At 45.4% G+C, this 20,598-nt stretch overlaps 3 protein-coding genes across 8 annotated transcripts; all 3 read left to right on the top strand.

Annotated features, from left to right (window-relative positions):
* The first annotated feature begins 765 nt into the window (after window positions 1-765).
* Window positions 766-10,227, top strand: rasal3 (RAS protein activator like 3). 2 transcript variants are annotated; one of them, XM_062447961.1, is made up of 18 exons: window positions 766-1,634; window positions 2,546-2,679; window positions 3,209-3,287; window positions 4,896-4,963; window positions 5,120-5,208; window positions 5,608-5,737; window positions 5,867-5,965; window positions 6,067-6,738; window positions 6,959-7,103; window positions 7,315-7,459; window positions 7,548-7,784; window positions 7,972-8,173; window positions 8,262-8,353; window positions 8,468-8,792; window positions 9,005-9,115; window positions 9,448-9,638; window positions 9,756-9,840; window positions 9,972-10,227. In XM_062447961.1, exons 1-18 carry the CDS (start codon window positions 998-1,000, stop codon window positions 10,041-10,043), a joined length of 3,513 nt encoding a protein of 1,170 aa, XP_062303945.1. In that variant the 5' UTR covers window positions 766-997; the 3' UTR covers window positions 10,044-10,227. The 2 variants fall into 2 exon arrangements, with proteins under 2 accessions (XP_062303945.1, XP_062303944.1); XM_062447960.1 differs by having other exon boundaries at window positions 2,540-2,679.
* Window positions 10,228-10,598: 371 nt separating this feature from the next.
* On the top strand, window positions 10,599-16,283 carry LOC134008547 (E3 ubiquitin/ISG15 ligase TRIM25-like). 4 transcript variants are annotated; one of them, XM_062447963.1, is made up of 12 exons: window positions 10,599-10,768; window positions 11,088-11,707; window positions 11,907-12,002; window positions 12,163-12,396; window positions 12,599-12,767; window positions 12,901-12,921; window positions 13,202-13,315; window positions 13,427-13,501; window positions 13,608-13,649; window positions 13,960-14,049; window positions 14,300-14,359; window positions 14,611-16,283. In XM_062447963.1, exons 2-12 carry the CDS (start codon window positions 11,111-11,113, stop codon window positions 15,141-15,143), a joined length of 2,031 nt encoding a protein of 676 aa, XP_062303947.1. In that variant the 5' UTR covers window positions 10,599-10,768; window positions 11,088-11,110; the 3' UTR covers window positions 15,144-16,283. The 4 variants fall into 4 exon arrangements, with proteins under 4 accessions (XP_062303947.1, XP_062303946.1, XP_062303948.1 ...); XM_062447962.1 differs by having other exon boundaries at window positions 10,600-10,768; window positions 11,062-11,707; XM_062447964.1 differs by lacking the exon at window positions 12,901-12,921 and having other exon boundaries at window positions 10,600-10,768; window positions 11,062-11,707.
* A 492-nt stretch (window positions 16,284-16,775) lies between these two features.
* Window positions 16,776-20,409, top strand: LOC134008550 (uncharacterized). Of its 2 annotated transcripts, XM_062447969.1 has the most exons (4): window positions 16,776-17,339; window positions 17,792-17,887; window positions 18,054-18,287; window positions 19,621-20,409. In XM_062447969.1, the coding sequence occupies exons 2-4, from the start codon at window positions 17,798-17,800 to the stop codon at window positions 19,927-19,929; spliced, it is 633 nt and encodes a 210-aa protein (XP_062303953.1). In that variant the 5' UTR covers window positions 16,776-17,339; window positions 17,792-17,797; the 3' UTR covers window positions 19,930-20,409. The 2 variants fall into 2 exon arrangements, with proteins under 2 accessions (XP_062303953.1, XP_062303954.1); XM_062447970.1 differs by lacking the exon at window positions 19,621-20,409 and having other exon boundaries at window positions 16,780-17,339; window positions 18,054-18,456.
* The last annotated feature ends 189 nt before the right edge of the window (window positions 20,410-20,598 follow it).

Genomic DNA, 20,598 nt, shown 5'->3' with positions numbered 1-20,598 from the left:
TTGAGAACCTGGTCGACAGGAAAGACTGCATGGTTCAACAGGAAACTGAGCCCAGCGGTATCTGAACCAAAACACCCACAGCAGAATCTGAGCCATTTTATGTTTAAGATCACTCATAGACATTGATGTTTTCTGTTTATGCTCACAAAGCACACAGAGAATGGTTTAACTGTTTGATAGGTTTTCTGTGAATTGTAGAAGTAAGTGTACTGTACAATTAGAAAGGAATAAAAAGATACATGACAACCAAAAGGGTGTGAAATCTCTGAAGGGTTCATCGATGGTCATATTCAAACATGAGATGTCTTGATATAATTTTTTTTAGATCGAAAAGACAGAAAAGGGCTGTAAAACTAAACACTGACTGTCAAAAGGATATTTAGGCCGTGCTTTGAGCTTCACTTTTGTCTGATGAGGTCAGTTCAACAACCACCTCCTCTTTTTTGCTCATCCTGTCTCACTTTTGAATCATCACAATAAAAACTGTTAAGCTTGACTTCCGTCGCGGGTGAAAAGTACTGGCATGGTAAGATAGTCTATTGTAACACTAATCCTTGGTGTAGATAGTTTTTGTCCCATTTGTCATAAAATGGTTAAAAAGAATTCCGAAATGAGTTCAATGAAACGTGGTGACAACAGTGTGCAAACTGTTATGTGTGAGAGGGTGTGTAACACATCCGCCAACTAACACACACACTCACACACACACACACGTTGTCAGATGATATGTCCCCACACAGGAAGCCAGAGACGCACGTTAGGACCTGGCTCTGCATCGTGTTGCCTAGGCAGACTGATCACAAGTCCTCTCGTGGGTTAATGTCAGGTTTTCAGTTGCTCGGGTGTAAATCTGGCTAAGGAAAGAGACAGGAGTATTCACAGGCATGTTGGGGAGCATGCGTATTTTCACATAGCTGTTTCTTGACACGTTTCCGTCCTTGAATCCATCACCGAGCACAGCTGCGACGTCGTACAGTTCCTCGTTCCCAAATCGTAAATGGGAACCAACAAGGACACAGATTTTGAGCAGGCAACCCCACAGCGGCCTGAAGAGATGGGGTCTGCCGAAACGGACAAAGACCCCCCGACCGAACCCAATCAAGTCCCTCCCGCTGAGGACAACGACCCGCTCAACACGTACAAATGGCACACTGGCGCCAAGGCGACCGCCGACGGGGCCAAAGGGGAAGCTGGAGGCACGTCAGCGACCACGACGCCACTCGAGAGAGTGGAGAAGAGCTGCACCAACAAATGGGGTAAAATGCAGAACTGGCGCAAAGCCCTGAGTGAGGACACCGGAGACAGGGCCTCGACCGCCACCGGACGAGGAGGAAAGAGCGAAGGGCCCAAGACAGAGAAGTCCACCGCGGGCAAAGGGAAGAACCCCTTCCGGAGAGCTCTGTCAGAACCTCCCGGGTCCCTGTTCTCGGCTCTGTCTTCTTCCGCCTCCGCCGGCGGCGGCGCGGCGGCCGGCTCCAGCCAGGCTGGGGAGACGGCGGGGTCCTCCTCCATGGACGTCCCGCCACAGAGGGGCGGGGGAGGGGCTCTCTTCAGGAAGTACCTGAGGACCGTCTCCCAGAAACTGAAGAGGCCCAGGCTTCAGAGTCGAGGTAGCACCCCGACACTGCAGCCAGGTGAGGGGCTAGAAGTCGTGTTTGACGTGTCTTGTGTCTCAATGTGAGAGGTTTTGACTGGGCACACACTTACGTTGAACTTAGAGTCACAAAAGGGTTTCTGGTACAGTGCACAGATGGTACAAATGCACACACATCTCTCTCTATTTCTGGATGAAAATTAGACCTCTCATAAGCAGTATATATGAATTTAAAATGGATGTGGATCACGTAAGGCTTACAGCAGGGCTCTTCATGTTGAACCACGTTCTATATATTCATAACAGATAATAATGATTGATTTTTGGGGGGCTTTAACGCCAGGTCATCTTGTCAACCAGAAAAGACTGGTGGACTTAAATAGGGTTTGAGTGAAATCTACAAGAAAGTGTTGGAGAGTCTTGAATTACTCTTAAGCGACCAAACTATGCATTCTCTTCAAGGAGTAGGCTAATTGTAAAAAGCTTTATAAAGATCCTCAAATAAAGGACACAGAAAAGGATATTTAACCTTGATTCTTCTTAGTAAAAGGAAGTATGTTGTATTGAAAGAGAACACATACCACAAAAACAGGATATGAGAGAGGTCTAGGGTTCTGCGTTTGGGTTGGAAGGAGGAAGATAGTATCACAACAGTGCTGGAAGGTCAAGCTATGGGAGTGGCCATGCGCTGTTGCAGATAACGCCATCATGCCATAATTACTCAGAATGAAAAACAACAGAGGGTCAGCATGTGCCCTCGATTGGTCTATCCCTCAGAGCACAGATAGAGGATTGAATGCTTTCATGTTTCAGTCCATATAAACACACACTGACGCACCGTGCGTGGTCTTACAGTCGTTCTTGTCAACACAAAACATGGTGTCAAATCACCACAACCAACTGTATATTTCTGTTCTTATCGTGTGCATGCATGTGTGTGCGTGCATGCAGGTGAGGCAGCAGCAGCCTCTGCCCCAGAGGAGCTGCCCAGGCTGTCATGGGTCCCCCCCCAGGAGGTTCCCCTGTGGGACATCAGCCACTGTGTCCTGGAGGACGGCCAGATCCTCATCAGCCCGGAGGATGAGGTGAGCATTCCACCAATACACACTACAACAAGGAGTCAGGTGGCTGAGCGGTTAGGGAATCGGGCTAGTAATCAGAAGGTTGCAGGTTCGATTCCCGGCTGTGCGAAATGACGTTGTGTCCTTGGGCAAGGCACTTCACCCTACTTGCCTCGGGGGGGAATGTCTCTGTGCTTACTGTAAGTCGCTCTGGATAAGAGCGTCTGCTAAATGACTACACGTAAATGTACACTCCCTCCCTAACCTCTTACCATCATCATCATCATCATAGGCCTTGCCAGCATCACTAATATAACAACCTGTGTAACAAGAACTGACACACACACACACACACACAGAGAGAGAAGCCCTGCAGTGCATAGTAATGGTTTACACCATGTCCAACTAACCAGTGAGACATGCACTTGACAAATAAAATAAAAAGCCTTCCTCAGCTTGTAGAGGACACGCAGATGGCCTTTCTCTAAGCGGCGTGCGTCTCTGTGTCTTTCTCCTCGCTCCTGCTCCTCGCTCCTGCTCCTCACCATCCCAGCCTGTGATGTGGACCCGCAACAGAGTGAGCAGCTGCCTGTCCGACGCCAGCATGCAGAACCTGACGGACATCAGCACCGGTCAGACGCTTGTCATATCACAGACACACGTGTGTTAATAACATGGAGACATGTATGTTACTGTCACAGGCACACATGTTACTATCGTGGCCATAAGTGTGTTCACGACATACATGCACCACTGTCACAGACAAATGTCTGCTGCCGTCATAGACACACGCTGTTAACGTAGGATTGACGCATGTTACTATCGTGGACACGTGTGTTCAATTGGTTTAGAACGATTACAAAGGAATATCCAACGAGAGTCAAAGAATGCCTTGAAAAATGTGTATCAGATGTGTAAAAGCCATCGATGGTCTAAAATTACAACGTAATTAGCTGGTAGAGACAGACGGACACGCAGAGGAAATAGCTGACGCGATTATGCGTGCGTGTAGCTTTCAAATTGCTTCCTCAATGTTGAGATGGGAGATAGCATCATGCCTGGGTGTTCCAGCAGACTGGTCCGAGCCGGTTGAGAGAAAGCACAACTCTCCGCGCGTCCCGTGTATCTCCATGCTGGTCCTCCACTGGTCCTCATCGATCAGGGCAAACTCGGGGAGGTTCGTTTGAGAGGAGGAGGAGTGGTGGTGGTGGGGGGGGGGGGGGTTAGAGGTCGTCCTCTGAGTGTGAGAGGCGTGGGTCGTTGTTTCGGCTGAACCTACACGGCCCTGGAGGGTTTGACTTGGAGAGGTGGAGCATGAGACAGGGCCTGTCCTCGGGCGTGTCGTAGAGATCACAGGGGCCGCAGGGGCCGCTGGGTCCACAGAACACTGTTTCAAATGAGGGGCTTCAGACGATGGCTGGTGTGTGGAGGACCTCTGGGTGAGCAGAAAAGTCCTGTTTTAGAGGAACGTTATTGATCTATTGTGAGAGTGGGACTTTTCATCAGATTGTCAGAACGTCATTACACAGATATAATGTTATTTACTATTATATTTACTATTATTTAATCATATTATGTTTGGATTTGACCTAAGTAGAGAAAGCAACAGACATATGATTCAGGCAGGTCTGATCCTGGAGGTCCTAGAGGGGTTAATGGGGTTTTCTGTTACTAGCGCATTTTCATCTCTGTAGTGAAAGCTGAAGGCACAAGTCTCCTGTGCGTCGCCGTGGCACCAGTTTGTTATAGCTGCAGAAGCCACATCCTGTGTGTCTTGATGTGCGACGAGGCTCAGTTATCAACAGATTTTGATCACAACTAAATATCTTTCTGACTGGCATGTGAAGTTTGTAAAACGTGGACAAAAACCCTCGGATATGCTATGAGAGCAGCTAACTGTTTTGCATGCATTCAATTGTACGCATTGTAAAAATGAAGTATGTTATTCATCTTTTAGCAGAGCTTAAGGCTGACCATGGCCCTATTAGAAATCGAGTAATTAGGAAATGTACTGCACTTCCCATTGTGGTTTTAAAATGTTCAATTGCTAAGTGAGTCAAAGACCTCTCTTCTACAGAAAAACACGTATGCACAAGTAGATGAAAGTGTTCAAAAACTTTACTACACGAAGCGAGACTAAACAGATAATGAATAAATACAATTCCACATACGAGTGAGCTATACCATGTGAATTTGTCTGAATTTAAAATGCTAACGATGTATTATCTTTTGACTTACAGAATGCAGCCCTGACAACGTGGGCCCTGCTGGTGGGCCCAGACTGAAAAACCAAGATGGCGGAGTGAGGGTATGGGATAACATCAAGCCCACTCAAGCTCCATACATGACGATACACAACATCTTTGTTTACTGCAGGCCTGACTACTGACCAGGTCTTCGACGTCATCTTTACTTTTCATTCCCTCATCCAAACATCACCGCTCTCTCTTTTTCCAACCTTCAGGCCTTAATCAAACGACGTCTTGAAGGCCGAACAAAACGGAGCAACAGTAGCACTCAGTTGAACAGCCTCGGGTTAAACAAGGGAAAGAGGTATGCTGGCATGACTCACTGGTAGGCAGGAAGGATGGGTCATCAGGAAGGATGGGTCATCAGGAAGGATGGGTCATCAGGAAGGATGGGTCATCAGGAAGGATGGGTCATCAGGAAGGATGGGTCATCAGGAAGGATGGGTGGTTGACTTTACGGTAGCTCCAAATCCACAGAGGGACATTTCCCCCCCAAAAAGCTCAACATTTGGAACTTTTTTTGCCCAATTTTCTTTTCTTCATCACACCATCCATTTCACATGCCTGAACTAACCATGGAACGGGCTCGTTAGAATGTACCGTATACAAAATGGTCACCGGCTGTTCACAGTGAATTGAACAAAGTGGGCTTTTTAGTGTCTTGAAATTGATTTGTTTTGAATCTGCTTCTTGTTTCCCCCAGGGTCTATGGGTCCCGGGAGTCAGTGTCTATCCCAGTCAGTGCTGCAGGGAGCCTGGACCTGAGTGCAGACACCAGCACCGTCATAAGACCTGTCCACAGCTCTATTCTAGGGGAGAAGTACTGCTTTGAGGTGGGACTTGACCTTTGACCTTGACCTTTGACCTTGACCTTTGACCGTATGTTTACACCCCAAGATCCCGCAAGTTAACCCTTCCTGTTATAGTTAGAGTTTGCTCATTGCTCAATGCTGTCACACTAGGTGATCAACTCAGAGAACAATCACTGTTTTGGATGCACCTCTGCCGCTGAGAGAGACCGCTGGATTGAAGACCTCAGGAGGGCTGCCCAGCCCAATAAGGTAAAACCAAATATTTCAGAACGTCAATTTTTGATGTCGGTTACATACCATAACAAGTTGTAAAGTAAATGATCTCATTCCAAAACCTTTGTGCCTACCAGGACAATGTTGAACGAACAGAGAACTCCCTCAGTCTGTGGGTGAACGAGGCCAAGGATCTGCCCGCCAAGCGACGCTACTACTGCGAGCTGCACCTGGACGGCACTCTGTTCGCCCGCACCAGCAGCCGATCCGTGGGCAAGTCTGCCAACCGCTCAAACCCGGCTGGGGATGGCTCTGCTGGGGCTTCCAGTAGCGGACAAGGGGGTGGAGTGACCGGAGGCTGCCAGCTATTCTGGGGCGAGTTCTTCGAGCTAGATAACCTTCCCACGTTCTCCCAGATCATCTTGCATCTCTTCCGTGACGAGGACCCCAAGAAAAAGCGCCACTCCCGGGACGAGGCCAGCCTGCACCCCATCGGCAGCGTGGCCATATCCCTGGCTGACATCCGTGGGAGGACCTACCAGGAAAAGTGGCACCCGATCATTCCCTACAAGGCGTCAGGCACGGGAGGGGCCAAGGAGCAACTGGGGCCTCAGGCTTCACTCCGAGTCAAGGCCCGCTTTCAGAACCTGCAAGTGCTGCCCATCGAGAAGTACAAGGAGTTTGCGGAGTTCGTGACAGTGGACTACTTGGGAATGTGCGGTAGTTTGGAGCCTCTGCTCACCGTCAAGGAGAAGGAGGAGCTGGCGGGGGCGCTGGTGCATGTCCTTCAGAGCATCGGCATGGCCAAGGTACACCAAGCGAAGAGGGCCCCAGAGGGCTCAGACATCAGCCTGACCTGCACATGCACAGCCACCTGTAGTCCCTCTTAGAGGCATTTCAAATGAATGACCATAAAAAATAAAGGTCTCTAGGAAACTAGATTGCACATGACGAGCGTCATGTTCCTCATCTGTATGAACCTTTGTTTGCTCTGATAAAAGCTCTCACAGTCCTGTGTTTGCGTTTCAGGAGTTTCTGATAGCGCTGGGCGTTGCGGAGGTGGAGCGTCTCGGAGAGAAGGAGGCTCTGATCTTCAGGGAGAACACTCTGGCCACCAAGGCCATTGACGAGTACATGAAACTGGTTGGCCAGAAGTACCTCCTTGATACCCTTGGTAGGGATGCCGTGTGGTCTCATCTCTTGGAAAGAAAAACGTTTTAGGTGTATCTCTCCATCCTTGTGACTTTGGTCAATTGTTGAAAATCTGTTATGACACTTATCAATACGGTGCTCTCTGTTAGAAAGGGAGGACAGGCAAGTTCATGACCCTTCCTCCTTTCTCTCTGACTCCCTCTCTCCCTTTCTTCCTCCCCCCATCCCTGCAGGAGACTTCATCACCCGCCTGTATGCTACAGTGGAGAGCTGTGAGGTCGACCCTCGTAAATGTCCCGCCGCCGACCTGTCGATCAACCAGAGGCACCTGAAAGAGAGCTGCGAGGAGGTGGTGCAGAAGATCACTGAGATGCACGGGTAAGCAAGAAAGCGGGGGAAAGAGACGATCCGTGACAGAAATGTGACGAACAGTTTCTTCCTCTTTCTTCCTTCTCTCTTGACGCAGGTCGTTCCCCGAAGAGCTGAACCGGATCTTCTCCAGATGGGTGGAGTTGTGCGAGGACGAGGGACGACCTGAGATTGGCCAGCGCCTCATATCCTCTTCGTTGTTTCTCCGCTTTCTGTGTCCGGCCGTCCTAAGCCCCTCCCTGTTTGGGCTGATGCAGCCCTACCCTGAGCCGGCCACCCTCCGCACCCTCACCCTCACCGCTAAAGTCATCCAGAACCTGGCCAATTTCACCTTGTGAGTGTGTCTTTCTTACCCTCGGTAGTTAAGCTTATCTCGTCAGGCTTAATAGACTAGAAAGAATCCTTCCGTCAAGCGGTGAGGAGGCCAACAGCCTGTGTGTGAAGAACTGGCATGATACGCCTCAGTTTCGCAGAGTCCCTAATCTCCATGCCTATCACCAACCCACTCTGTTTCGATGCAGGTTTGGTGAGAAGGAAGAATACATGCTCTTCATGAACGACTTTCTCCAGGAGCACTGGGAGAAGATGCGAGCTTTCCTTCAGACAGTGTCCAACCCAGACGGAGACATCCCAATGACTTCCTTCGATGGTTACGTGGACCTTCCCCTGCGTCTGGCGGTCCTCCACGGCTTGCTGGTCGACATCATATCCCAGAAGAAGCCGGTAGGCCAAGTCACATGCGAGCCTTGACTTGCTCGAATACTTTGTGTAGAGCCTAAGTGGCTGCTGACATGGTGATTTCTTTTTTCAGGACACAATAGACAAACTCCATCCTCTGCCTTCAATTCTGAACCAAATAACAGAATCCCTGGGTCCTAATGCCCCACGGATCACAGTTAGAAGGTGAGAAGCTCCACCCTTCTAATATGTACATCGAATGTATTCGCGTGTGTTATTCATACGTGTTAATGCACTGTCTTGTATACATTTTAAGCTGGTCTCCTCTTTGTCTCATAGCCACACAGGGACATCAAAACCAACGTACGTACCCCCTAAAGACCTGGAAAAGTACAGTCCTCTCCACACCTCCCTCCAGCAGCTGCCCATCGACCAGAAGAGCAGCCAGGGGAAAGATGGGTCCGAGAGGGGCACGAGAGACAGAAGGAGCGTCCGGGACAGGAAGCCAGTGTCCAGGACGCAGAGTGCCCCGCACAGGAGACCAGCGCAACCCAAACAGCCCCAGAAGAGACAGATCAGCACCGAGGATCTGACAGTTGAAGACGCACCGACTGAGCAGGACACGGGGGCAAATCCTCCACTTGATATCTCATCGCCACAAAGTGTGAGTTGTGTGAGGAGGAAGAGGCCTAATAGCCGTTCTTTTATCCTTTCCCCCCCAAAATGTGTTAAATACCACCCAATCTTGGGTCCACTTGCATAATATGGACATGTTATGTCCAGTAGATGTAGTTCCACAATGTGATTGTCACCCACCAAAGTAATTGGGTGCTTGGAAAGGTTGACTTCTAAAAGGTGACCCTTGTCTTGTTTCAGAGTGTCAGTGTGAAGCAACCACCTGCTCCAGTGCCATGGATCAAAGACAACCAGCACAAGGAGACACACAAGATGAAGGCAGAACAGGAGCAGGTCAGCCTACTGGACAAGGTAAGGCTCGTTAGGTTCTCCCAGTACAGCAGATTTGTCTTTTTGACTGAGATTTTGTGTATTGGAAAATACAAATTATTTTGACATGATCTTAATTTTGCAGCATATAGTAAGTACAGCAGATAATCAAGGATCAGAAGTGCATAGTTTAAACAGTATTGCAGTGATTAGAGCCAAGGAATGGTCAGTATTATTCCAGATATAGAGCAACAATAACATCTCTCTAACTTTTCAACATTGCACATGTCGGACGGTAGTACCGAGCGAACCTAAATACTGCTATCCTGACATTTTTGCTGTGCATGACATGACCGAATCCCGATTTTACCCAGCATGCTGAGGAGCTGTCAGAGCTCCGCCTAGGGGTGGAGCAAGTCACAGAGCGTGAGCTGGAGATGGCCAAGCGCTTGGAGGACTTCATTGTCCAGAGCCAAGACCAGAATGCAATGCTGCAGGCCGAGGTCAGTGAGCTGCGGAACCTGCTGGCCGTCCGTGAGGAACAGCTTGCCAGCGCCACCTTCAGGTGAGGCATTCAAATCAGACAAGCAATTTTGAGAAATCGCAAAACTGACGGGCAGTCTGTGTTTAAACGTTGCACTGTTATTGACTATTTGGCTTTTATTTTTCTGTCGGGCCAAAGACTTGGGGTGATTGAAGAGGAGAGAGAGGAGGATGAGAGGAAGCTTAATGTTGCCGTGGCAGCAGCTGAACGGTTGAATGTACTGGTAAGACAGAACTTTAGTAGAATCGACATGTTCCGTCAGCATAGAAGAGAGTCCTGCTACACAAATACTGATAGCAGCAAACATGACCTGAAGATAATAAAAGAAGGATCTTGGTGTTGTTGTGTTCCCAGGAGGAGCAGTTTGCAGATCTGCTGAAGGATCTCCATGAGCACAGCGGTCAGAACAACATTCAACTGCCATGACACACATCAACATCAACTGAACTGAAAATTATGACACTGGGTGTTTAATGGATTTAACTTTCAGCTATTCTTGGCTGAATGCTTCACAAATGATGTTGAATTCATAATTTGTAATCATATGAGGCACCTTTTGTTTATTTTGTTCAGTGTAAACATTGAGGTTCATTAAAGGTAGTTCATTGTGTGATAGAATTCCAATCTCTGTCAAGCATGAATTACATGCACCCTAATATTTCATTAATTGTTACCAGCTCCATCATTTCGTGAATGCAAAAAACAGTTTGACGTTTTTATGTGTCATTTCAAAATGTAGACTGCATTCACACTTGTTCCACATTCATATCAGTGAATACAAAGAAAACACGGATGGGCTGTTTTAATAAACTTTGTGCTAACCGCCCTGTCAATTTCGCTACAAGTGACCTTGTACTTTTATTTCGGTGGGTTTCTAGTCTTTACTGAGTGTAACCGATAGTAGCCTACAATCTCAAATGAGTTAATTTGCCAGTAGAAAAGTCCCAATTTCTCTCTATGGCTCCTCTGGCTCCACCCATTTGGATCGGAAGTGAACACCCTTTATGCGCACGAAGAGTGTAACCTATCCAGCGATCAACTGATTGAACTATTGGTTGGGAACGATACACCTGTCCTGAGGCTTGAAACTGAATTTGCGGTCTGGTGGTGGTACGCACGCCAACTAACGAGGAGATTTCCATCCAACTGAAGTAAGTTAATTTATGATTACTAGACAAATGAATAATAGTTCTGCATAGAAAATAGGTAGGGTAAGCGTAGCTAAATGTGTTGATTAAATGACGTCCTATAGGAAGTAGACACATAAATGCCCAGGAGAATCTACCCATGTCCACTATAATCCACCAATTCATTGAACACTTGCCGCACCGCAATGATAATCTATAGTTATGTGACGATATTGTAAAATCCCTTGGTCGCTGGAATAATTTTTCTGCCGAGATCGAACAGGCCTAATTTAAGTTTCGTTTTCTTGCCGTTTAAGTTTCGTTTCTCCTCCCATCGTGACAGCACAGCTCTGTTACGGATCCGCCATGGCCGAGGAAATGACTTCTCTCATGAGTCTAGAAGATGAACTGACTTGTAGCATCTGCCTCTGTCCATTCGACTGTCCGGTGACAACACCTTGCGGACACAACTTCTGTCAAGATTGCCTCTTCACTACATGGAAAGAAAATTACAGCTGTCCGCAATGCAGGACGCACTTTTCGACCAAACCAGAGCTGAAAAAGAACACGGTGCTTAGCACCGTAATGGAGACGTTCAGACTGAGGGCGTCGAAGAGTGATTCCAGCATTACTGTGAAGGAAACAATGAAGCCTGAAGAGCCTAAGCACGAGCGTGTCGTCTGTGATACCTGTATGGAGGCCACCGCTGTTAAAACCTGCCTCACGTGCATGGCGTCCTTCTGTGAGGACCATGTAAGACCGCACAAGGAGAACCCGATATTTAGCACGCATCAGCTGAGCTACCCGCTTGGAGACCTCCGCGAGCGCATCTGCACCGACCACCACAAGTTGATGGAGTTCTACTGCACCCAGCATCGCCGCTGTATTTGTAGCGTCTGTCTGCAGCAGGTGCACAAGGGGTGTCAGTTCTCCACCCCCGACGAACAACGAGCTTTACAAGAGGTCTGTGACGTTTTTTAGACTACTTGTCAACTCATTTATGATGTGCAAAGGAGGGTGCATTTTAAGGCCGTCATTCACTAGTGTCAATATCAACGCCCTAGCGGCCACTCCTACATTGAGGGCTGGGCATTGTTTTTAACTGTTAACATTCTTGAGTCTGAGTCATATTCCTTGCTTGTGTCTTTTTCTTTTTTTAAAGTCTGACATGAGAAACAAATTAGGCATGCTGGATGGAAAAATTGAGAAGAACCGAAATGTCATTTCCGAGATGAAGAGTCAACAGAGCAAGCTGAAGGTCAGACCAGTTGTAGTCCAGACCAAAGCTGGCTACAGATAAAAGTTTATAGAAATTAAACATTTGGTAGAACATTATAGTAAATATATATATATAGTTTATTTTATTGGCTTCTACAAACACCACAGACCCAATTCACGTCGGAGTCTTTGTTTTCCAGGACACTGCATCTAGCAAGAAGAAGGTTCTGGAAGGTGAGTACCGGCAGCTCCGGGAGATGCTGGACCGGGAGGAGCGGGAGGCCCTGAACACGGTAGACCGTGAGCAGGAGAGCGGTCAGACCAAGCTGCAGGGTCTCATGAAGAAGTTTGACCAGAACATTGATAAGATGAGTGGAGCCAGAGATGAAATCAACAACCTCCTTAGCCAGTCTGAGAGCCTGGCCTTTCTACAGGTGAAGGTTTCAACATACAGTAGTTGATGTAGGGAAAAGCGAACTCACCTTGGTCAGAAGAATGCTTTCAGGAAACAACCTGGATATGTACTTTTCTCTATGAAAGTGCATTAATATCTGAAAAACTGTATTTGGATATGTGTCCCCACTAACTGACTCCAGTTTCATCTGCTGCTGGCTCTGATCTCTTCCTCTAATTTAGGCTTCAGTGGATCTTCCCTCCCAGGTGACCTTTGACCCCTACACACCACGGGTGAACCTGGACTCTAAGGCTGTCGCCGCATCACAGGCCTTCGCAGCAGTCCTGAGGGAGCATCTGTTCCACATATTCAACCAACCTGTGGAAGCTAGGCTGCAGATACTAAGACCAGGTCTCTGTCTATCTCACTGTTTGTGGTTGCATTTGTTACCAAGCATACCATTGTATGCTTTTTGTTGGACGGATTAAGAGTTGTTAGTGACTGGTGTGGTTGGCATGTATTGTAATATCCTATTTCATTACAGAACTTGGCGTGGGCATGCGATGTACGTTGAGTCGAGTGACAGCGTAACAATAAAATAGTTCAATCAAATAATCATCATAATGCATGGCTACGGTTCTTAAATTGGGTTGTGGTACTAAGAAATAAAAATGATTTCAATCCAAGGGTAGTGAAATGAAAATCTATGATTCAACAAATGTGATGTATAAAAATCTGTGTGTCCACAGATCATTTCTTGAGATTTTCATGATTTAAGAGACATGCCATCTTTAAGAAATGCTTCTAGCTTCATTATAATCCTCCTCTGAATCTCTTTGTTTCAGGTGAGAGTACCTTTGTCCCACCGCTGATATCAAATCCTCCTCCAATGTTTGCTGAATTCCAGCGGAACCCACAAACCTTCCCGTTGTCTGATCACAGCAGGGGGGCAATATTTGGTTGGGATTGCGTCATTCTTACCCATATACATACCCATATACAAACTACTTCACAATGAAAGGGGGGGGGGGGTATCAAGTTTGACTAAAACAATGGTCTTTGTTTTTTAGGACGAGCAGAAGGTACTCCGAGGCCCCCCAGATCTCACAGCCCAGGAGCTGCTCTCAGAGCAGGCCAGAAAAAGAGTATGACCCTTGTTCATCTTATGTGAAACCTCTTTCATTATTCCTTTAACACTGCAACATATTCCCGGTGCGTATTCGTATCTAACAAAGTTCATTCTGATTTCAGAGTCTGATAGGAAAACGGATTCGAAGGACCAGAAAGGTGACAGTAAGTCGTTTACACTTCTAATATTCTGATTATTCACTTTCATATCTTATGTCATGTTCATTTGAGAGTTGTGTAATTGGAATAATGGATTTAGTTACATCACTGGTTTTAAACCCATGTCCATAAAAAGCAAACATTCACCGACCCCATGATCTGTTACGTGACAGATGTCTTGCGGAAGCTAGCGTAGGAATGTCACGTGTTTGCATTTTAATACACACTGTCATATTGAAAAGAGTACCTATATTTTCAGGCACTTTATTAAAAGGTATTAGGAGACTGAGTAGTGTTATTGTATTCTTATTTTAAGAAACAAAAAAGCAGCCCTTCCAGTCTACACCCACACCAAAGGAGTACCCAAAAGCTACATGTGAAGAACCTCAGAACAAGGACAAACCCGGTAAAGTATACTTAGACTTCAAATTTTCCTCTTTTCCAGTTCCAGATATCTGAAAATGGCTATTTACCCTTTAGGTAGCTTTACTTTATATGGAGGCAATAAGATTAATCAAATAAATGATTCAATTAAGTCTATATTGTCAAAGATTGTGTCAGGACTTTAGAAGAAAAGGGGTATATGGATGTGGACAGGACTTAATATTACAGTATGCTATTTTCCAGTAATTTTATTCATTTTTCCCATCTTTTAGAGCTGTCGAAGATGCCTCCAAATATCACGTCGGTTGCAAAAAGACATGACCTTCTGCAATGCAAGTTCATGAACGTTGATAAAATAATGCTATTTCCCTTGTACATCAAATGTTCTTTACTGTATATCTAGATGGAATATATTTGTAGAAATTGTGTGTGTATTTATATCTAGATGGAATATATTTGTAGAAATCGTGTGTGTGTGTGTGTGTGTGTATATCTAGATGGAATATATTTGTAGAAATCGTGTGTGTGTATATGTAGATGGAATATATTTGTAGAACTCGTGTGTGTGTATGTATGTCCCTAGATGGCACGGTCCTCACCCTGGACGGCAAGACGGCCCACAAGCGCGTCTGCCTCAGCGAGAACTTCACTGTGGCCACCGTGTCGGACGAGCCCAACGCCTACCCTGACTGCCCCGCCCGCTTCTCTGTCTGCTCCCAGGTGCTGTGCACCAAAGGTTTCTCTAGGGGGCGTCACTACTGGGAGGTCAAGATGAGCAGCAACAACTTTGTCGGCCTAGGCCTGGCTTACAACAGCATTGACCGCAAGGGTCCCGCTAGCCGGCTAGGCCGGAACGCCCAGTCGTGGTGCGTCGAGTGGTTCAACGTCAAGCTGTCAGCCTGGCACGCCAGCAGCGAGACCGTGCTGCTCAATCCTAATCCGAGCCGCGTTGGCGTGCTACTGGATTGCGAGGAGGGGACGGCTACGTTCTACAACGTGGCAGATAGGGCGACCCCCTTCCACTCGTTTGTGTTCCCCTTTGCGGAGGCGGTGTACCCGGCTTTTTGGATTTTCTCCAACGGCTCGTCTGTTAGCTTGTGTAAACTGCAAACTTGAGTATCTTGAGGAAACACACAGATGTGCATGCATACACAAATCAGTATGAATGCTCAGATACTGATATGTGTGAGTATCAAATAATCCTATTTGTATATAACACTCTTAACATATCTTCAGATATACAAATCTTGCCTCCTGGTGTGTTTATAATCCCAGAGGTTCTTTTTCGTGGTAGAGGGTAATTATTACGCAACTCTGCTTTTTTCCATTACCGGGACTTTGGTTCTTTTATGAGTATCGATTGGAGCATTGCCACTGAGAACGATTGATTGTGCTGCATAATATTATATTGTGTAATATTGTGCTGCATAGTATTAACATCAAATGTTTGGATCACATTCTTTCACTTTAGGGTCAAATAGTGATGGCTTTTTAATAGCTAAATGGGAACCTGAGAGATTGAGAGAACCAGAAAACCATTTGAGATCCTGTTTTAGCAGATCTTGATGTAAGTGCAGCATACACACACAGTAGATATACACTGTAAATGTTTTCTTTGTGTGTGTTGTGTGCTGACACCATCTACATCCCTAAGTGTATGACATGACATACACTTACATGTTGGAGAGTAGAATGGCTTTCGCTGGTTTGGGGTCAATGTTTTTTTGACAGAAAGCTTGTAAAGTTGAGCAGCTTCAGCGCATGTATAGTGTGGCCGGAGTCTTAAGGTATTGCTAAGTTTTCATGTATTACCTTATTGAAACACTTAGACCTGCTTTGAGTATGGGAACCCATCAGTTCCATCAGGAAGTAGCCACCGAGCTTTGAAGTGCAGATACATACATTACTAACCAAAGGGAGTTTGGTACTTACTGATAAGTATGTTGCTGTTAACTCTTTGTCTTTCCTGGCTTTGAAATGACAATGTCAAGTTCTGTAAACATTATTGGAAAAAGAATAGTTCATGATAAATGATTTGTATAAATGTATTGGGTGTATTCTGGGACCTATGCCCACATGGGTTGGGTATCAGGAATTACATGTTTTGTTTTCCTTTTGAGGCTTACCAAAAAAAAAATATATAAAAAAGTGCAGTACATTCAGTTCAACAATGTACAGTATACTCATTATGACCGTATTCAAATCAACGCTTGATGGAAGATTTTATGATGTTCACATTAAAGTCTTTATCACTCACTTTATGCTCTTTGTTTCTTGCCATTCAAACTTTTCAATAAATGCTCAATTTCCTCAGTTATCCCTCTGTTTTTCCATGTCTATCGAGCCTAATGCGGAGCCATTGTGAATGGAGCTCATTCTTAGCCAACTTGTTCAAATTGTCCAGTAGAAGTGCTGGTGGATATAATACTTATATTCTTTCCTGAAAATAACTGCCCCAAAAGGTGTGTGTGTGTGGTGATATAACTTCAACCTGACTGTGTGGGCATGTCCTAACCATACATGGAACCAACTTGACTCGTATCAGACCACAATGGAAGGAACACCATATGAAACCCCGTTCTAAACAACTTGATTCAGCTTCTCAACCAGGATGGTCTCTGTCCATGAAAAGGGCTCTACTGTGGCCTGTGTTTACACAGTGTGTGCTTATGTGGCAGTCAGGGTTAAAGTACTACAGTACCAGTAAGATTGTATTTGAATAACTGGCCGTTTGTGCTTCCTCATTTGGGCGTGGTGTGACAATTGGGGATAGTTAACCCATAAAACGGGTTGACGAGGCATCTTAAGAAGCGCTTTGAATTATTTGTTTCAACCAGGCCAGCATAGGCAAATTCAAGTGTATGACATATTGCTAACACTGGACTGAATTATATTTTTATCTGCATTTAAGTTTCTTTTTCGTCACCGCGTGACGCATCAGTCAGCCATTTTTGCTTGAACATGGCATCCAGCGTAACTGTGGAGAAGGAAACAATGAAGCCTGAAGAGCCTAAGCCCGAGCGTGTCGTCTGTGATACCTGTATGGAGGCCACCGCTGTAAAAACCTGCCTCACGTGCATGGCGTCCTTCTGTGAGGACCATGTAAGACCGCACAAGGAGAACCCGATATTTAGCACGCATCAGCTGAGCGACCCGCTTGGAGACCTCCGCGAGCGCATCTGCACCGACCACCACAAGTTGATGGAGTTCTACTGCACCTAGCATCGCCGCTGTATTTGTAGCGTCTGTCTGCAGCAGGTGCACAAGGTGTGTCAGTTCTCCACCCCCGACGAAGAGCGAGCTTTGCAAGAGGTCTGTATTTATGAGGTCCAAGGGAGGGTGCTTTAAAGCGCATCACTTAAAGAAATGGTATCAGAGCCTCTCTTACATTGAGGGATGGGCATTGTCTTTTAACCCTCGTGCTGCCTTCGGGTCACATGACCCAAAGGTTCACAACGAACCATCGTTGTGTTTACCCAATTTCACCCAATACAAAAACAAATACAAATAATTTTCTTTTAACCATTGCAATGTGGGGGGTCTGAGACAGCCCGACAGTTAAAAGAAAATGCTTCACTTTGTTTTTGTATGAGGTAAATTTGTCGCAATACGACAGTGGGTCACAATGACTGATGGGTCAGAATGACCCGAAGATAACACAAGGGTTAACTGCTAACGTCCTTGAGTCTGAGTCACTCATTGCAACCCAGACATTTAAATCTCGTCTCATTATAGCCTTCTTCCTTCCTTGTCTTTTTTTATAGTCTAACATGAAAAACAAACTAGGCATGCTGGATGGAAAAATTGAGAAGAACCAAAATGTCATTTACGAGATGAAGATTCTACAGAGCAAGCTGAAGGTCAGACCAGTTGTAGACCAGACCAAAGCTGGCTACGGATAAAAGTTTATTGAAATTAAACATTTGGTAGAACATCATAGTAAATATATATGAGAGAGGATTTGTTATTTAATTGGCTTCTACGAACACCACAGACCCAATTCACGTCGGAGTCTTTGTTTTCCAGGACACCGCATCGAGCAAGAAGAAGGTTCTGGAAGGTGAGTATCGGCAGATCCGGGAGATGCTAGACCGGGAGGAGCGGGAGGCCCTGAACACGGTAGACCTTGAGCAGGAGAGCGGTCAGACCAAGCTGCAGGGTCTCATGAAGAAGTTTGACCAGAACTTCGATAAGATGAGTGGAGCCAGAGATGAAATCAACAACCTCCTTAGCCAGTCTGAGAGCCTGGCCTTTCTACAGGTGAAGGTTTCAACATACAGTAGTTGATGTAGGACACAGTTAACTCAACTTTGTCAGAAGAATGTTTTTAGGAAACAACCTGGATAAGTACTTTTCTGTATAAAAGTGCATTAATATCTGAAAAACTGTATTTGGATTCGTGTCCCCACTAACTGACTCCAGTTTCATATACCCTAACAGCGGGACATATAAAATTCCGATAATTTTTTTATATTATGAAAAAAAAAAATTAAACAGCTTACTGTCACCACTCTGATCCTTCTGGTCAGTCTTCTTTTCAGACTCTAAAATCAGAATTCACTTTTTAAATTAAGATGACATATTAGGAGTTAAAAATCAATGTCCAGGTACACATGGTTTTTGCAAATGTAGAAGTCAAAGTCAGAAGAGCGTAAATAACAATGAAACAGCTATTCTTTACCCTAGACTGGAAGTATCTGTACAAACTATCAAAGGTCCCATGGCATGAACATTTTGAATGCTTTTATATAGGCCTTAGTGGTCCCCTAATACTGTATCTGAAGTCTCTTTCCCGAATGTCATCCTTGGTGCAGAATTACAGCCACTACGAGCAGTTCCACAAACAGTAAAGCAACAAAATGATAGTATTAGTTGACTTACTTGTCCGAGGTTTGTAGCTGAGCCAAGGAGAGCTGGTACTAATCCAGACTTTAGTTTCAGACGTCCAGCAAGGCCAGCTCTGTATTGGGCCAAATTGAGGAAACAGTCGTCCGTGAAATGTTTGCCGCAGACATACCAAACTTTGGAAAGTTGTGTCGGCGCATTTCCAGAGAAAATAAAATTAACACACTGGTTCTTCAGAGGCTCGGATGAAGGTACTAAAAAATACTTTGGTGTTCATTTGTATATCAAAACACTGAGCAACTGCCATGCTTTGGTCGTTTGCAAGCCATGATGTTTCTCGAGGAAAAAACAATATTGCGCTTGCAGGGTCATAGCTCATTTTCTCATGGGCGGGGCAAATTCTCTGGGCGGGCAAAGCAGAGAAAGGGGAGGTAACCTTTACCCTTATGACGACATAAGGGGAAGATTCCAGATCGGCCCATCTGAGCTTTCATTTTCTCAAAGGCTGAGCAGGATACCCAGGGCCTGGTTTACACTTATCACCATTTCTAGCCACTGGGGGACCATAGGCAGGCTAGGGGAACTCAAATTAATGTTAAAAAACCTCATAAAGTGAAATGTTCATGCCATGGGACCTTTAAACAAACAAGGTATACAGATTGTGTCATGGCTTTAGAACCACACAAAAGACCATAATAGAATATTTGAATGCTGCAGTAATCAGCCTTTTTTCATTTATTTGTTTTAGAGCCTTCAATTAAACCTCCAAATGTCCCTGGCAAAAAGACCACCATCTGTAAAACGACCACCATCAGTAAAAAGACCACTAGCTCCAAAAAGAAATGACCAGCCATGTAAGTTCACAAACTTGAGAAAATACACAGTGTACAGTAGATGTTTACTGGTATGTGTGTGGCAGTGTATATGTATTTTTTATTATCATGGCATGGTCCTCCCCGTGGATGCCTCTCCCTCTGTGATTTACTGTAACAGCTATGCTCGACACCAATCTTTCTCAATAGCAACAAACCAGTCAGTATTTACAAAGACCCTGTGAAGGAATCTTTATGGGGCACATTCCTTCACATTAGGGACCACAGCAGAAAACCGCTCAAGATCCACAGTTTTATCATAACTTGGGGTTTGGTAACAGACATACTGCAAATGAGTATGATTTATAAATGCTACACCAGCTGCCAGGGACATGTCTTCCCTGCCTCGCATAGATTTGCCTTCATCTCACGTAAAAAATATTTGTGTGAGAAAACTGAACCCTGTTTGTTGGGCGACCTCTTGATTCCAGTCAAACTTAGTAAAAGAGAGAACAAAAGGATGTGTAATAGATATGAAAATATTTATTATGGGCTTGTTTCCAAATCCAGATCAACAATTATCACATTTACTTCAAGCTTTATCTGTAATAGCTAATTTAAACAAACTCTCTTGTTTTATATCACTTCTTTTGTTTTCTGCCATTCAGAGTAGATTGAGGTGAATGACTGTTAGGTGATTGTTTTCAATAAAAGCTCAATTTCCCCTACAATGGTTATTTCTCAATTTATTTTCCTTCTATCCACCCCTAAGGGGCCAGCTCTTGGTCAATGGAATAACATACAGTAGTTTGACTGCAAAACCTACCTGCTGGACGCATCTACAATTAAAAATATCTATATATTTTGCCGCAACATGTCTTCCCCACATGGAATGAAAACACCTCTCTGCCAAC

The sequence above is a fragment of the Osmerus eperlanus genome, chromosome 22, assembly GCF_963692335.1.
Source record: "Osmerus eperlanus chromosome 22, fOsmEpe2.1, whole genome shotgun sequence".
In the NCBI taxonomy this organism is placed as follows: domain Eukaryota; kingdom Metazoa; phylum Chordata; class Actinopteri; order Osmeriformes; family Osmeridae; genus Osmerus; species Osmerus eperlanus.
The sequence above is the reverse complement of the archived record's forward strand: the minus strand, read 5'-3'. Positions and strand labels throughout refer to the sequence as shown.

What these genes read in the sequence shown, in the direction of transcription:
- rasal3 (XM_062447960.1), top strand. Translation starts at nt 998, where the DNA reads ATGGGAACCAACAAGGACACAGATTTTGAGCAGGCAACCCCACAGCGG. An exon ending in GGGTTAAACAAGGGAAAGAG is followed by an intron (nt 5,209 to 5,607) that starts GTATGCTGGCAT and finishes TGTTTCCCCCAG; the next exon opens with GGTCTATGGGTCCCGGGAGT. An exon ending in AACCTGGCCAATTTCACCTT is followed by an intron (nt 7,785 to 7,971) that starts GTGAGTGTGTCT and finishes GTTTCGATGCAG; the next exon opens with GTTTGGTGAGAAGGAAGAAT.
- LOC134008547 (XM_062447963.1), top strand. Translation starts at nt 11,111, where the DNA reads ATGGCCGAGGAAATGACTTCTCTCATGAGTCTAGAAGATGAACTGACT. An exon ending in AACAACGAGCTTTACAAGAG is followed by an intron (nt 11,708 to 11,906) that starts GTCTGTGACGTT and finishes CTTTTTTTAAAG; the next exon opens with TCTGACATGAGAAACAAATT. An exon ending in CAGAGCAGGCCAGAAAAAGA is followed by an intron (nt 13,502 to 13,607) that starts GTATGACCCTTG and finishes TTCTGATTTCAG; the next exon opens with AGTCTGATAGGAAAACGGAT.
- LOC134008550 (XM_062447969.1), top strand. Translation starts at nt 17,798, where the DNA reads ATGAAAAACAAACTAGGCATGCTGGATGGAAAAATTGAGAAGAACCAA. An exon ending in TTCTACAGAGCAAGCTGAAG is followed by an intron (nt 17,888 to 18,053) that starts GTCAGACCAGTT and finishes TTTGTTTTCCAG; the next exon opens with GACACCGCATCGAGCAAGAA. An exon ending in AGAGCCTGGCCTTTCTACAG is followed by an intron (nt 18,288 to 19,620) that starts GTGAAGGTTTCA and finishes TATTTGTTTTAG; the next exon opens with AGCCTTCAATTAAACCTCCA.